The sequence below is a fragment of the Triturus cristatus genome, chromosome 7 (assembly GCF_964204655.1).
Source record: "Triturus cristatus chromosome 7, aTriCri1.1, whole genome shotgun sequence".
NCBI classification, from domain to species: Eukaryota; Metazoa; Chordata; class Amphibia; order Caudata; family Salamandridae; genus Triturus; species Triturus cristatus.
In genome coordinates this window covers 1,178,212,051-1,178,229,518 of record NC_140590.1, presented here as the reverse complement: position 1 = coordinate 1,178,229,518, position 17,468 = coordinate 1,178,212,051, and the positions used below count along the sequence as shown (strand labels likewise).

At 45.4% G+C, this 17,468-nt stretch overlaps 1 protein-coding gene across 1 annotated transcript in view; it reads left to right on the top strand.

Moving 5' to 3' along the window:
- The window catches only part of PELO (pelota mRNA surveillance and ribosome rescue factor), a 151,720-nt gene extending 141,293 nt beyond the window's left edge, over positions 1-10,427 (top strand). The window contains exons 11-13 of the mRNA XM_085618496.1: positions 2,864-2,938; positions 5,417-5,448; positions 10,125-10,427. Of these exons, the coding sequence (XP_085474622.1) occupies positions 2,864-2,938; positions 5,417-5,448; positions 10,125-10,213 (196 nt within the window). The 3' untranslated portion in view covers positions 10,214-10,427. The remainder of the gene's footprint in view (positions 1-2,863; positions 2,939-5,416; positions 5,449-10,124) is intronic.
- Positions 10,428-17,468: the final 7,041 nt, after the last annotated feature.

Below are 17,468 nucleotides of genomic sequence, written 5' to 3'. Positions count from 1 at the left end.
GGCTGGCGGCTCCTCTGCCTCTGCACGGTCTGCTGCATAGTACTCTCCCTCATAATACCTCGGACTATAATGCATTGCAGGGAACGGTGCGGGCATGGCTGGAGATATCTAAGCGAGTTGCGAGCCCGTTCTTGTACTCGCCCCTTCTCCCCATTGCCTACCACCCGCAGCTGCCCCTTCTACAGGAACGACTGTTTCAAGACTTGGTCCGCAAATTGGGGATTCACAGGTGGGGTGATCTATTCTCGGCTGGGCGCTTCCGAGATCGGGAACACTTCTTTGATGGGTACGCGCCTACCCCCTTGGAGCTATTCACCTACGTGAGACTGAGGCACGGCATGCGGTCCATATTGCAGACATTCCCGGTGGAACCCGAAATCACTGACCCATTGCACAGAGTCTTACAGGCGTCCTCGCCCTCCCACCTGGTCTCCATACTATACCACACAATTCGATCTGACGCTGCACTTGACGCCTCACGGGCTCGTGGGGAATGGGAGCGGGAGTTGGGGGCTAGAGCTGGGAGATGACAGGTGGTCATACTGTTGCATACAGACAGAGCAAATTTCTGCGAGCAGCAGACATCGTATCATACACTTTAAGTTCCTAAATCGTCTGTACTGCACACCGGTCACCAAACACAAATTCAAACTGCAAAACTCGGATAATTGCGAGAGATGTCATGCCCCACATGCGGACTTCCTGCACTTGTCCTGGGATTGCCCCGCAATTCAGACCTACTGGACCCAAGTGTTCTCCGCTGTCTCACAGATGGTGGACCTACTCCTTGAGCCCGACCCGGTGCAGGCCCTATTGGGGTATACCAAACACATTCCGCGGGCAAGCCGCAGGTTTGTCACGGCGGCGCTGCTGTTGGCGAAGCGACGGATAGCGTGCCGTTGGGGGCGGGGGAGAGCTCCGAAATTTAAGGAATGGCTTAAAGACCTTGTCTACTGCCAAGAACAGATACTGGCATACTCCGACCTGCTCCCGGCTCGATCCCGCCCCGCCGATATCTGGGGCCCACTACAATGTTACCTACTGCAATACCCGGAAGCCCTGACCGGGGATGCCCCCCCCGCGGCCCTTGATGGCGTTGCTTCTGCTGCTCATGATTCACAACTTACGCGGGGGGTCGGTTGAGCTGTTGCGGTGCTGTGGGGGCGGGAGTTCTGTTCATTTGTCCCCGGGCTTTCTCCTCTCCCTGCGTGGCCACTCTGCCCTTTCTTCCAAGATTGCCAGGCCGGGATGAGCGGGTTGCATACCTGTTACACGTGTCTTAAGGATTACGGTCATGCCCTGGGAAAGGTATACTGCATGGGGAAGGTCCGCTAAAGAACCCCTCAGGACTACACTGTTCGCTTGACTTGTGTGTGGCTCTGTTGCCGGCTGTTCCTGCCCACGGTCCCTGCGCTAAGACTCATGATAATGTCTGTTTTGCTGTTCTCGCCCCCCCCCGGACATGCATTGGAAATACTGCTGTAATGATTCAGACCTTGAAATGCCACTGAAGTTTGATTATGATAACTGTGTGATTGTATTGTTTTGATGCAAAATTCAATAAATAAAGTTTAAAAAAAAAAAAAAAAGTACTTTGTGATGCTACAATGGGATCTTAATTTGGTCCTCACTTTTCAGATGTGCAGCTTATTTAAGCCAATGCACAGCAGTCCTTTCCATCTTCTAGCACTCAAGACAGTCTTTATTATTGCAATAACTTCAGCTCGTCACCTTAGTGAGCTGCACGCTCTGTCTATTCAACTTACCTCCACCTCATTTTTTCCAGATAAATTATTGTTGCAGACCAGGATGGGTTTCCTCTCAAAGGTTGGGATGACCTTTCATTTCAAACAATCTATTGCTCTTCTCGCATTATTTGCTCCTCCTCACCCCAGAAAGAGGAGGGGAGACTCCATCATTTGGATCCCATAAAGCCTTGAGCTTTTACATCGATTGTACCAAGGGGCATCAAGAGGACGATCAGTTGTTTGTGGGATTGTCTGGGGCAAAGAAAGGTAAAGCGCTTCAGAAAATCGCCTTGCCTAGTTGGATAGCTCTGCTACGCGCTGGCCTAGAAGCAGCCTCCAGAGGTGTTTAGAGCTTATTTGATCAAAGCCATGGCTGCTACCACTGCTTTGGTACAAAAAGTGCTGGTTCTGGACATCTGTCAGGCCATGACATGGGCACCAGTGCACACGTTCACGGGGCTTTACTGTATAGATAACCAGGTTTGGTGGGAGGGGCATTTTGTCTGTTCGGTCCTGAAGGATATTTTGGTCTGTGCAATTCTACTTGGGAGGTACTGCTTTGGTATCAATGCACAAGGTAAGGAGTTTGTGGTTTAAATTATCCCACAGAAGAACAAGTTGGTAACACTCTTTAGAGTGGCCACTCTATCTAACCACAGATCCTTCACTACCTCACTATTCTGTGGATTGTTTCCATTTCCTGTGTCCTCTTTCTACCTCAATGCTTTCCCATAGCGTACATCCTCTGACACCCACTGTCCATCCCCTTGCCTTTCTGTCTGACAGTGTTGTTTCAGCTGTTCCCTGTGCTCTCTTGCAATTCGCCTGTGTCCTATTGCCCTTACCCACTATTCCACCACTGGTCTCCAGTAGTGGATTGCACTAATTTACCTTATGACTCTGGCCCGTCTTTATTCACACCAGCCCCTGTTCTTGGCATTGATTTGTTATGCAATCAACTTGTTCCCAAAGGAGGCCGGATGCCCTGCAGGAGCAAGACTTGAATATAAGTGTTGGATTTATCGGTTTCTTTCTTCTAGCCTAGCCAGGCTCTTAGACACCCTCCTCTATGTTGTTAGAAGCTGACCATCCGCTCACCTTTGTTCTTTCCTCAGACACCAAGACGTCGCATCCAGAGCTCGTTATGTACGCCTGGTGGACAGTGTGCGGGAAAATGCTGGTACAGTACGGTAAGACAAGCATGCAGACAGCAGAATACAGGGTGCAGTGGGGGTATAGAGATGGAGTACGTGGAACGGGAGAATGTGAACGCTATAAATGAGGGGTTGTATCTGTAGTTGAAAGGGTTTTGTGGTGTGGTTGAGTGGGGTGATTAGGAGTGTGTGGGAGGGGAAGAGAGGGAGCGTGGATTAGATGGGGAGACAGAGGATGAGACAAGGGTGGTGGAGGGTAAGGAGAACTGCCTAAGAAGGTGGTTGAAGAGAAGAGAGACTGGGATGAGGGAAACGGAAAGGGAGAAGGTAGCTTTGAGGAGAATGGCTGTGGAAGGGGAGGTGGTGAGAGAAATGGGAGGGGTCTTGAGAGAGCAGATACTGAGGTAAAAAAGATGGAGGTAGTTGGCTCTGGGAAGGAGAAAAAGAACGAAAGAGGGAGAGTGCACCGGGAGAAAAGAGGAGGAAGATGGACTGAGCATAAATGGTGTCTTAAAAAAGAGTATTGATGAGGAAGAAAACTCTGTGGGAGAGACAGGGTAACCAGGAGATCTAAGAAAACGGGCAAATGGGAACATGGGGAGATAGGGAAAGCTGGAGCAGGGTGGAAAGCACGAAATACTTGTTTGGGGGAATTGGACATAGTAATTTATGGTGACGGAAAGGATGATACAAAGGAAGATGAAGTATCGGCAACAGGACTGGGAACGAGGGATAACCTGGATAGAGAAAGAGGAAGGCTCTGGGAGAGATGAGGTCCAAAGAGAGAAGGGAGCTTTGAGAAGAATTAAACTAATGAGATGCGAACTAAGGTATAAGGAAACAAAGGGGTAGGTGAGAGGGAGGTGTAGGTGACTCACTCGGCAAACGTGAACTTGGGAAATGAAAAGGTAGAGGACTTCTGGGGAGAGAGGGAAACGATAAGGTACCATGAGAGGTTTGGGACAGAGAGGCTAGTGGAATAGGACGAGTAGCTTGAGGTCGGTATACATGGAGGGTACTGGTGGAGAGTATAAAAGGGGGCTCGAAGAAGGGCTTGGGAAGATGATTAATCGAGAAGCGAAGGAACTGGCGCAGAGTGTAGGGTGGTGAAGTCAGACTAGGGTAGATGAGGGCAAATAATAGATTGGGGGGTTTAAATGAAAGAAAGAGGGTATGGAGTAGAGAGTATGGGCCTGGGGAAGAGGGACACTCGCGTAAATGTGGAGGGATTACATTGCTGCCAGTTTCTAAATGTACCCGCTTCTCCTAGCTGAGAACTGGCCAAGGCTGAAAGAGAAGACTTGCAGGACTGGAGCTTCTTCGGCCTTCAATATCTGGGATTGATGTCCCATTCTGAGAGTTGGGGTGGTTCTCTCTTTCGCTTTCTCTTTTGAGCTGCAATATTTGGTGTCCTCTGATATCTGGGCTGTTATCTCCTTCCATGGATGGGTATGTCTGTCTCCTTGATGGGCTGGATGGGTCTGGCTGTGGAAGAGGCCCCCTTCTGGTAGCGACTCTCCTTCTGTTTGATGTGGGGAGCTTGGGGTTTCCAACAGTTGTTCCTCCCCACTATGTAGAATTGAAGGATGACGTTGGACGATTGATCGCATACAATTTTAAAACTCCAATATCAATGGAAATGCTATAGGTGTGGTTGTTGGTACCTTGGGTATTTTGGACCTAAAGTCTATTGGTTTATCATTGTTAGGAAATATTCATACCTACCAACACTCTTTAGTACAGGAACGAAGGGTAGTATGCCCAGGTAATATTCACATAACAATCATGTGATATTTAGCAGCATGGGCATCTAGAAATATAGGCCCCTAACGACTATGGGAGCAATACATTGATAAAAAGTTTAACATTTTTAATTAAGGATCGATCTGCAACAACCAGCTTTTGTCGGTCCTCAGTGTGCCTCCCCTTAATTAATAATAGGCGAACACCAATATTCGCTTAGAAAGATAGATTTGTTGTTGCTCTGAAGAAGGTGGTTCTCCTCTGTCAATCCACCGAAACGCGTTGAAGGCCCCCCCCCCCTGTTTTCTTGTTTAATTTGAGGAACAATTAATTATAAGTGGAATAATGCCTAGAAATTGCCCTGTTGATTCCTTCGAATTAACAAACTTTCAATGACAAATGTGTATGTCTTGCTTGTTGTGTCTCTCGATATAGCATATTTGTGCAATATTTTTATCAAAAGCCCAGAACTTTTTTGTAATATATGAATTTTATATAATTGTACAGCAATTGTTTTTTATCGAATGTTTCATTAAATTCATTTTTTATAATTGCCTTTTGGGTCCTTTTAAGACTGGCATTGAGGAGTGTTTGATTGTGAAAGAAGCGGCGTGTGGTATACCTGAATGTGTAGATTCCTTCAAGAGATTTATCTTGTTGATATATCTCCCCCCATGGGCCATACTTTGTGGATCAGCAAATACTTCTCACCCTCCCCTTAATTATTTTTAATTATATGACTTTTCATCTTTTTTTTTTTTCTCTCCACAGAATATTCTCCAGTCTGCACGTTTCTGGTGAACGTAAGTATAGTTTGATCTCCTTTCAACTCAGACCTTCTACGTCCTTTATGCCTGCGCGGCCCCTCCCCCTGCTATGGATACATCTTTCCCTGTGACCTAAGGGCACTGTCCTCCCCCCTAATGCCAGCCCTTCCTTGCTGGTGCCAGATCTCCTCTCCCAACCTCACAGTTCAACCATCTCACCCAGAGGTTTCTCACCCCAGTACTTCTCTCCATTCATCACCGGTTTCCCTCTTTCTGACCTACAGAGCTCCATGACACTGTACCCGCCATTTAATATATGTGTATGCAGCGATAGCAACTCTAGGTATGTTTAGATTTGTTAGTCCATTTGAAAAGCATATTTTTGTTTTGCTGGTAATGTTGGCACTAATTCACGAATGTGCAGTAAACTTTACCAGAAAAAGTTCTGAACTTTATTTGGCCCATGAAAATGTATGTATACATAGGGGTGGGTGTTTTGGGGTACGAGAAATATGTTTACTGTCCCAACCCGTTCTTTCACTTACTGTTTTCAGCTTTCTTCCCTTGTTAACAGAGTTCCTCTCTCGCATTTTAGTTCTCCCTATTTTCCAACCCATCAGATTCCCCAAAATGAAAATTAACCCTACCCAACATACATGTATATTGACCTTTAAATCAGTGAGAAAACCGAAAAATCTATATCTGTGGCAGCTTGAAAAATTTCAGAAACCATCACTCAATTGAAATATTTTGTTTTCCATGCTTGGATATTGTTCCCATTAATGGTTAGCTCAAGGTGACTCAGTAACAGGACATAGTTAGTGATTTTTAAATGAATCAGAACTTTCAGTAATGAGGAATGCCCATATATAATCTGAATATGTGACAGCTTCAAAGTTTAGCTCTGGGCATATTTCCCATAGAGCGAAAATTGGTGTGAATCATAGCTGGAATGTTATTAAATGTTAAAGGGATTTTAAACCGATTATTTGCAGGTCTGACGTAGAACAAAAAATAACGTATTAGGTAAATGCAAGTCTTTTTCATCCAAGAGAGTAAATGCAATCATGAAGCCTAAAGGTTGTCATGAAATCTTCAAACGGCCAAGCGTGTTATGTTAAATTTTTGATCTGGCTTAATCTCTTGTCTCGTATAGTTTTGTAGAATTAATTTAAAAGAGACTGTACATTATGTATGTTTTGCTGTTTATTGAACAGTGACAGAGTGGTTTAGTAGTTAGGTTTGTTCTAATTGTTTAGTCAAAGCTGCGGAAGGCCAAGACCTCAATACATAATCGAAACACTCTTCTGTTTGAATTCCTTCCCTCATTCGTGTTTCTGGACAGGGTGAGTTGTTGTGGGCGAATAGCGAAGCCTTTTGAATGACTACATATCTAGAAATGCCTGTTGTGGAGGCTGTATATGTCACTCAGGAGAATGTGTGTGGGGTGTCAAGGTAGTGGGTGTCTTTCACTCTTGTGGAGAGTTGTTTTTGTGAGCTTGTGTCTTCTTAGTGATCTTGAATTAGTGTCATATCTCTGTGTGCACATCTCATCTTATAATTACATCTCTCTGCATTACACCTATCTTGCTCACCTCTATGCACACCACCTCTTTGCCATTTCAATGTGCGTCATTTCTCGCCTCCACCTCAGTTTTCTCCACTGCTTTTCCCCACCTCTTACTTGTGCCTCACCACCCTTCATCTCTCCTCCTCACTACTATGTGCCTCTCCTCTTAGCCTCACCTTCTCACTTCTCTTGTACGTCTTCTTCTCTCCCCTCTACTGGGAAATGGTGTACGTCTCCATGTGACCCCCTTCTATGCTGCTTTTGCTCTCTCATCTGGCTTTTGTTTGCATCTCTTTTGTACCTCGTGCTTTTTGCGTGGCTGTGTCTGTCCTAGTGGTGATGTTTTTTTACTTTTTCTCCTTTCTTATTCTCCTTGTCACTTTTTCTCTCGTGCCTTAACTCATTCAGCTTGTTTTCTCTTCTAATTATTTCTCATCTTCCTCACCTCTCCCTCTCCACTTCTTTCATGCTCCTTCATTCCTCACCTCTTCCTACTTCATATCCCCTTTTCATCTGTTCTTAGCTTCTCTTGTCCATGACAGTCCCTTATTTACCTGGCTCGTCCATCATTGACTCTTCTCGCCTTCCTTCCTCTGCATTGCTACAGTTTTCTCCTTTACCATGTTTATTAAGTTCTCCATCTACTCCTCTCGGTTCGCCGCCACTTTCTATTCCATGCATCTAACAGGATTTTCCATAGTCAACGCAAAGCGCTAAGTGAACCTCAAACACAATTCACAGTAACAACACAAACCCCTATTAAATGAAGGCCGTAATTGCAGACACCCTTGTGGTACCCTTTGAAGTTAAAATTGTGAATGAAAGTTTATCTTTGGAAAAGGGGCCAGGATTAATCTCCGTAATCCTGCAGCAATGCTGCACTGAGGCCGAGTCGAGGAAGTATCTTCTCCTCTCAGATGTAGCCAGGCCAATGAAAGATGAGGGTGTCTAGACCCTCAAGGTTTAGCACCTGTGGTCCTTGACTAACCACATTGATCTGCTTCTCTTGCTGGAAGGCCTATTCCATTTGCCCCCAGACTCTTGCAGGTGAAATTTCATTGCCCAGAGGTTAAGAGCTGTGATTTCCCAAAGTCTTAACAGGATTTATAATGCCCCATTCAAAGCACAGGTTTAGCACAGACCCTTTTCAGAAGGAAGCCTTTTGTTCGAGGATTTTCTTAGACGGGTCCAGCCAAGTAACTTTGGCCAACAAGAATAGTGGAACCACATGCCTACAAACTGCAGCAAGTGGGGTACCGCTAGAGATTCCATATCTTCTCTAAACAAAATGCCTCCTTCCCAGTGTACTGACAGGATGGGAGTGGACGAGCGGGGGACAACCAAACCAGATCTGCTTGCGTATAGTGAGAGGAGATGGCAGACAGGCCCCTCGTCAGGAGACATGAAGTCAGAAGAGTAACCTTACCTGCTCCATCGTGGTCTGGGTAAAATAACATACGTGTCCTTGTGGAACACTTGGTCAGGGATCATGTAAAACATTTTGGTGAATCGACCTGGCTAGAAAGTAATTGTGGAAATTGCTTGCAAGTGGGCTCTTTATGTTCGGACAGAGTAATGTGCAGGAAAGATGGAGGTGATACTGAAAGCAAGAGTAGCGAATTGGAGAGTGCAGCCCTTTCCACAATCACTTCAGACCTACCCACCTCCATGCCAAGCTTAATGTTAAGGTTCCGTTAACAAAAAGGACGTACCCGCATCTGCTGTGAAGAAAGACTCTGGTACCATTTGAGCCTCCCCGTAGGGAAAGCAACAGTGTTATACATTGTAAACATTCTGGGATCTTACGCATTAGAAAAGCCCATAGGTATGTCTTTGGAAAGCCTGTATTGGGTAGATGCTAAATATGAATGACACTTAAATAGATCACTGGGTGAAGAAGGCTGAACGCAGAGCTTTAGATGTATGTCATATGTGGGTTGCGGGGGTGAATGAGCCGTGCGAGACTACCTGTACACCCAGACCCTAAGTACACCCCACAACAGCCCTTCAGTTTATGAAAAAGAATGAGCAAGGTAACACTGGAGTCTATAACACATCTACTAGTTTCTATAAGACTATGCAGTACTCCAGACTGTTCATTCTTTACTGTTGCTACTCTTTTGGCGGGCAAGGCCTGTTACTTAGTGTCCAAGAAAATTCAGTAGAAAATAAGGCTGCCTCACATTCTTTCTGATTACAGTGTGTTGGGATTCCTGTGGCTAGAAACAATCCAGATATTAAAATATCTGTGAACAGTGCAGGGACTGAAGATGATTCTCACAATTAACACAATGAAACACTCCTTTCTCGCTTCTCTCTCTTTCCCTTTCCTCTTTTCACTCCTCGCCACCTCTCACCTCACACATCCTTTGGATGTGGGAACTGCAGGTTCTGACTCGCCAGGAAAAACATCCCAGAAGGAAACAAATGGTGTCGAGTTCTCAGTCTGTGAAAAGCAGCTTCCTATCTGTTTAACCCGCCTGCTCTCTTTCTCCCAGTGCCTTTCCTGTCTCACCCCCCTGCACCTCACTCATATCCCCATGGTGCTTGCCTTACTCACCTTCCCCACGGTGCCTCATTTGCCCTCCCCCAGTGACGCACTCGCCTCCCCCCTCCTCAGTGCCTCAACTGCCGTGTCCTCCAGTGCTTCACTCGACTTTGCCTTACCATCCGGTGCCTCATCTCACTTACCTCCACCTGCCCCCTCACCTCATCCTACACCTAGCTATACCGTGCTCTTCACACCCTCACTCATTGCACCTCACTTCATGTAACACTGCACTCACTTCCCCTGTGGCTGGCTTCACTTTGCCATGTGTTCCATGTCCCCCATCCACTACACCTTGCTCCCCACTGCACCCTCATACACCTGCTCGACATTTCTTACAGACAGTGGTGTACCTCTATCTTTGACGAAACAATAGACTGTGTCTTTTCAGAACCACATGATAGGCCTTACTATGATTGCTGTATGTCTATGGGGGTCATTGTTATTACAGTCCGAGTGCCCCTGCGCCAACTCTTCACCCCCCCCTTCCCCGGAAGTAGACATTCACAGGCATGTGTGGAGTGGTTTAGGATTCTAGGAGTCATAGGGGACACAAATGATAATGATGTTTTTTTTCTCTCCTGCCCCTTGTAGAATTGAGTCAGTTGACGGGTGTGGCTGCCATCTTGCGTTTCCCTGTGGCGGATCTCTCCGAAGAGGAATCCAGCTCAGATGATGACTGAGAGCGTATGAGGTTGACTTTGGCAGACTGAGGGCCAGATGCAAGACTGGCTTTTACCGACTGCCTAACGGATGGAGGGCTGGCTGTCGTGAAGAGAGGAGCTGGCAGAGGACTAGCTGTTGTTGGATGATGCAGAGGACAACCCTCCTTCTGGACTCATGATAAACATTCTCACTCTGGGAGTGGAGCTAAATAAGAAAAAAACAAAAATTCAATCACGAGTCTTGTCGTAATTTCAGTGTATGGTTTCTCTGAAGTCACGCAAGTCTCCCAGGGGCACAGGGTGGTTTCTTCATCCACAAAGAGGGTTAGTCCACTGGGTGTTGCACAGCAGTCTGTGTTTAAGTTTATCGCATAAGGTGAGGCGGTTACAAACAACTGCACCCATTACTTTCTATTTTGTGAAGAGAGCTGGTGTGGCTGTAGTCTTGGTAGTGGTGATGTGTGTCACGCCCCCTTTCTGACTAAGCGCCTTGAGTGGCTGATTGATATTAATCCACTTTAAGAGGCTAGCAGTGAAGAACCAGAACTCAGCGGTGAATTGAGTGGACTAGTAGTGTTAAACCTCGTGTTGTGCATTGGCCTTGCCCAACTGCTGCTTTGCTATTTACCTAGATTTCAGAGCACAGGTCAACCTACGGCTACCAGTCAACTGGTCTGATGGATCAACAGTTCTAGGTTAATTTACATGCCGGCTAAGAAGGCAAAAGCACCACAAAACCTTTGTACACTGACGATGCAGAGCAGGGTCCATTGAGAAGAGAAACTTGGTACCTTGGACGCTTACATGGGCCAACAATCATAGACTGGTTGTTGTGATCACAGTGATATCCAGACTTACGATGGGATGTTGGGCCTTTTCTTCATGCCATAAGACCCTTGGCGTGCTGGAGAAGATCACTGTTTAACAATATTGTTTTTCCGCAGTTTGCCAAAAATACCCTTGCTTGCAAAGAATGTCCTAGACTCCCTTTACTTTCCGTAACTTACAATTTGCAGCCTGGTCGAGCTGGTGGGGCTTAAAGTGGACGACGGTTATGGTTTTTGCTCTTGGGTACAACTGAACAAAATATTTATCATCTCGATATCATTGTCCTGCAAGGGTATTTCTTTGAAAGAGCTCATCTCTTAAATATAACATTACAGGAATTGAGCAATTGCAGCAGACCACAAAGGTGAAAACTCCAAGTGCCAAACACTTTCCCTTATGGGGCTATGACTCCGAAAGAAATACTCTGTTGTTCTTTGGGGCTAAAATGCACTGCAGTGTAAGTCTGTGAGACTGCTTTTCTGATAGCTCTGCAGAGGGTTTAATTTGGGTTACTATTATTCCCGTTTTGGCATGCAGTGGGCATATTCCCTATATAATTCACCACTAATCCTCTTTGGGTTCCGGAGTAGCATGCTACTCGCAAAAAAGCGTTGTGACGCCTCATCAGGGGTAGTAAATGCTATATAAAAACAATACCAGAATGAATTGTGCTAGCCCTAAGTTTAACGTTAGAACTCGCGGAAGCTGAGCAGTGTGGGGAATGAGGACGAAAATCAGTTTGCTTCCCCTACTGGGAAAGACAGATATGGTAGTGGAACAGGGCTCTCTAGTCAGTATTTTTGACTGTCCACTGGTGCCATTTGGGCTTCCCTGGCCCACGGTTGCCAGTTAGGGCTACTCCATGGATTTCAGTGGCATCACCAGTCATGGTCCTTTTTCAGATGGTCCGGGACACATGCAATGATAGCTGAATAAGCAGCTTTCTGACGAATTCTTTCGATATCCCAAGGGTCTAGGAGTTCTGGCTGGGTGGCTGCTAATTGGTTGGCCAACATAGGAAAATATAAAGCTTAATGTCTCGTGAATCACCGCTCAGGGTGAAGAAAAAATATCTTCCACTGATGGATCACTTGAACTGGAGCACATTTTGAACAGGATCCTTTGTCTCTAAGGTCAAAGGAACCTGGAGTTACCAAAAGGATTCAAGAATTCTGTTGAGGCCAACATTGTTGAACCGTCTTCTTGCGAAATAGAAATCTGAAGAAGGAGCTATGTGTGTCTCCACGCACGATTGCGGCCACCCTGTGGCAATGTTGACTTAGGCGCATTGTTGAACTGAGACAGTGAGGGGGTTTGTGGCACATAACAGGTTGCCATGGGAGACAAAAGTTCTTTCATTGTTACAGCTGAGGAAGCCTGTCATGTCACTGCTGCAGGTTTGCTCTTGTGCACTTTTTTAGTCGTTCTTCAAGGACAATATGTTTCACCCCATCACCGTGGCTTGTCCTTCTATAGGATATGTTTAGGATCTCTGGCCTGAGCAAGCATGTGGTCCTTGGCAGAACATTGGCTTCTAGGAGTAGGGATTCATGTCATTCTAACCAGATAATCTTGATGAAAGCAGTCGCAGGAAGAGTTTTGTATTAATGTGCTCCAGACTGGTGTGAGACAGACAACATTTACTTGCACACCCAGATAGACGCTAGTCCCATAGGTTCGAGGTGACACGCTTCCTAGTGCGGTTCAGGTTTCTGGGAGCTGGGCAGGGCTCCCACTTTTATCCAGTGCTTAATTTGAGCCAGTGGTTTCCTGTGACCAGCACTTAATTGTCAACACCGGCTCTTATGATAAATTGCCACATGGTGGCGGTGTTTGTCTAATTTAAAGACGAGCACAACAGTTGTTTGTTAATTCAATATACCTTCAAAGGACTAATACCTGCCTCCCAAGCCATTCTTATAGTACTGGTGGCCTGGAATGGTCAGATATGTCACACTTGGAGTAGTCTGATGGTTAATAGTTGTGTTGGTACTGTCTTTGGCAGCGCTGAAGGGGGCAATTGGTGGTGCAAGTTGCAGTAGCCACCTGACAAGCTCCCTGGCTCTTTCACAAATTAAGCACTGCTTTTATCGTAAACTGTTATTATTTTCAAATTGTCTGGTTCTCTAGCAGTTGAGGGACATGGGTGGGGGGGGGGGGGTTGGCTAGGGGCGACTATCAGAGGTGTATGTTAGAGTCCTATACAGGTTTTTCCTAAACTAGCCCACCAGAACCAGTTTCATTTTTGGCGGAATGTTTTTATCTAGACTGTTGTGAAACAAATTAATTCCTGAATTGCGATGAGGGGCATGAAGGCTAATGAGCCCTTCCTGCGGTGAGCTCAGACACCAGTGGAATTAGCCATGGAGACCTAGGCACATCACAGGGACGCGCACACAGTGGAGACAGCGCCCTGCAGCAGGCATACGGTGTTAAGGGCACCTTGCTATTCTAGTTGCTGTTCCAGGAGTGAATTGAACAACTTGTACCACATATTCACGGCAGGTAAAGGTGTTTGCAGTAGCGATGCCTAGACTGGATGATATAGGGGGTGAGTTTGGAAGTGTCGATGCAGCTGACTGTGCTGTGGGATGAAAGAAGGAGCACTTTATATGCTCTTCAACTCGGCATAGTCATGCTCTGGCTACTGGTGTTTCAGAGGTGACACCTGTCTGGTTTCATTGACCAAATACTGATGAGTAAAAATACTGCAACAGGGGAAAGCGAAAAGTTACCGAGTGATTAGCTGGGAATGGAATTTTTGCACTTAACGTATATTTTGTGTGGTGTGTGTGTTTGTTTATGCATTGCAAGTAAAAATAAATGTGCCCAATTAGATGGTATTGGGCGGAATTTGCGTAGTCGCGCTATGCAAAGCTGCGTGAAACGGTAAAAAATCTCCGCGAGCACGCGGTAATTCCGCAAACACGTGGAATTGCTTGTTCCGCCCGTTCGCGATGCTTTTTTCCTGTTTGCGAACGTTGTTTGCGTGCTCGGGGGGAAATATCTTGCGAACACGCATTTTGATAGCGCGAACAAGCAAAAAAATCCGCAAAGCCGCGGATCGCGAAAGTTTTGGCAATTCCGCGGAACGCGAAATTACCCAAATTACGTGAGCGGAACGGAATTGACCGCCCAGGTCTAATTCAGAACAATTGTACTTATGAATGCACGTCTACACATTTATTACTACAAATTGCATGGTATTAGCACAGTGCTGAAAATCTGACTTGAGAAGAAAGCTGATAACTGCCTCACGGATTGCTTAGTACTATTACTTTACACAATGAATTAATTCTGCTAATAGGAGGCCTTTTAAGTGATATTTTACCTCACTGCATAAAGTTAACTCCTTGCATCCTGGTTTTGGTTAAATATAGTTTTTCTCAAAGCAAATTCAGATGAAAAAACAACAAGGTATGAATTGAATATGGAGTGTAATATGCTATGTATTACTGTTGTTCAAGAAGGGAAGGGGCTTCGGTACCCACTTGGGGATTCACCTCTGATTAGCCATTGTTCCCCCATTTTAAAAACTGGTAATAAATAGCATGTTACTGCGAAAAAACAAATATAAAGATATTATTTATATATATATATATATATATATATATATATATATATATATATATATCAAAACACAAGGTTGTCCCACTGGAGATGCCTCACATGAAGGGTGCAGACTCAAACATCGTCGGCGGCAGCAGAAACAGCATCCTCGCTCCCTTGATTAAAATATGCATGCCAAACGCGTTTTGAGCGATTTGACGCTCTTGATCACTGGCTTCACTCTGGCTTCAAGCACGGAAACACACAGCAATTGGGAACTGCTGATTTAATAGTTACACAAGTCCCGCCCCAGTGGGCGTTGACACGCAGGGCCTGATGGTCCCAGTAGTCCCATAATTTGCTGCCACAGAACTTGTAGTCCCCTGTACACCCCTGTGGGTGTCGCTGGCTCCGTGTTCACAATGGCTGCCAAAGTGCAATATTTGAAAATGATTATCCCAAGTGGGTGCAAGTAGTGCGGGAATCGGTGTCTGATGCCAATATATACCAACAACAAAGGTCCCCTTCATTCTATGACAGGCTTGTGGTTCCGAGCACTGAAGACCCGCCTTTCCGGCGGTGGGGCATCTCCGCGGCTGGACCCATTCGAAATTGTACTGTTTGATTACACAGCCTCACACGCAGTATGGCCAGTGGTTTCCCTCCCATTGCAATTCTTTTATTTTATTAACTAGGACTGTCATGGTTTCTTTTATCTGCACGTTGCGTCATTCTGCCTGGCAACTACCACTTAAAAGGCTCAGTCAAGATTGGTTGCCCTGCCTATCCTGGAGATTTGCACACAATGGTTTCTGTTTGAATGTTATCAGTGTAATGACCAGAAACCAATCTTTGTCTTTGCTTATTGGTGTCAAATTCCCTCTTTTTTTAAAACCCCGGCTATCAAAATACCATTTCTTGCCATGCCCCAGACTAAGGACTAATGTCACTTTTTTTTCTTTTACATACATTTAAGATCTTTTGTCCGACTCCTGCAGAAACTGCCTTTGGTAAGCCTACCAGAGGGGCACATCAAACATTAACATTATAGTTTTGCCGGAGACACATCACACCTACCACTTGGAGTTTTACTTTGACTCCCCCGTGCCCTTTGAAGCATTGACCTACGGTTTCTATCTGGGCTAATGCCAGGCCTCGCCAAGGCCACTCCTCCTTGCCTAAATCATGCCTGTGTTGCCTCTTACACCCTGTGGAATCTTTTCCAATACTACAACAAATACTTATTTTCACCTACCGTCTTTTCATTCTGTTTTTCTACTGGTGAGAGCACTGGGTTTGTCCACTAACTGGTCTACCTTTTGGGATCCTTTACTTAGCTACAACTGTAATTGTGGGTTCTGCATTTATTACAAGACTGTATCCCTGAATCATCTTGACATTTGAGTCGTAACCAGGACAGGGTTTCATACATAGCCACCTAGAAAATAGCCTTTTGAATAACTTTCTGTCCTTCAAAACTTTACTCTGGAGCCCCCTGTTCTGAACAGGGCAACTGGTGACGTGTCCAGTCTTTCCGTAGCAAACCTCATTCTCACAGAATTGGGTTCATTTTATTCCGAAATATGCTCTTATGATTGCAGACCCCGACCTGTTTATGACCATGTATTGGTCTGCAGTCGTTCATCTCACCAGGATGATATGCCCTTCATTTTTGGGCTTGAATGGCCCCCACTTAGTCAGCTTTTTAGTGGACATGCTGCATTATTCTCATAGGCAGCCCACGGCATTCACCACAGCCCTCATCCACTCTTGTGTTAGACCTCGCTATCACTGGCATGTTGCGTGATCCCTCTGCGTACTCTAGAGTACCACCTGTGCCCCCTGTGGTGCATCAGACATCTGCATGCCCTTGTCACCACTTCCATGCCTAGCTTCTGTGGTTTCATCTCTATAAGCTGTTTGTTGCTGATCTTTCCAAGCCTTTTGTTGACACCAGAAATCTCCATTAAATTATTATTTTTAGGCACTACTACCCAGAAGACCCTGGAGAAGCCTTTTAGGATTTGTGTCACAAGGTTTGTCCCCTTGGAAGTCCTTGCAAAGTAACAGCAGTTGTGTTGTGACTTAATTATTCCAATCGCTAGTATTTTGTGGTACCTTGCAACCACAGAGCCCTTGGCCTTGGGATTCCTTAGCTACATGTGGACAACCCTGATGCACGCTGAGTTCCACGGTTTGCTCTGGACTTTTGCTCTGGCCTAGCTGTTCGAACTGGACTGTTCCCATGAGGAGCAGGGTCAAGACTGATTTGCATATGGCTGGCTCCAAACTGGGGTGGTGTGGTGAGCAAAAAAAGATGGATTAAACCCAGATCTTTGTGACTGGGGGTGAATGTTAGCATTGTTCAACATTCCATCCATCATTTGTTCTTTTTGCATTGGTATTTTGCTTAGGCATCCTAGGTAGTACGATTAGCACCTTTGTTTCAAAAAGTTTGTTTTTTCCTTAAAATTGTGGGGCTAAACCGTTTCTGCTGTGCGGTGCCATTTCTCTGTCAGTGATTGTCTGAGAGTGTTCCCTTTTTTGATGTTTGGGTCAATTGTTTGTTAAGCCTTAGTTGTATGTATCCGCAAAAGGTATTCAAGTAAACTTTTGTCTACTTCTTTCCCCCATCTGCGGGATACTAAAAATACTCAGGGATTGGTTATTTCCCTAAATAGAAGCAAGAAAATAGCCAAAGTATAGCAACATTTTGGGTTTCTTTGGAGAATAAATGGAAAAAGTGCTATGTAAGACAGCATATTTTGTTTTCTAGAAATGGCAGCAACAAAATGTTTGCTGTGCTAAGATTACCACCCATCTTCGCTGATTCCAGAAACAAACAATTTTTAAACAGTTTTTGCATTTTCTATCTGAAAGAGACTATTAGTTATGG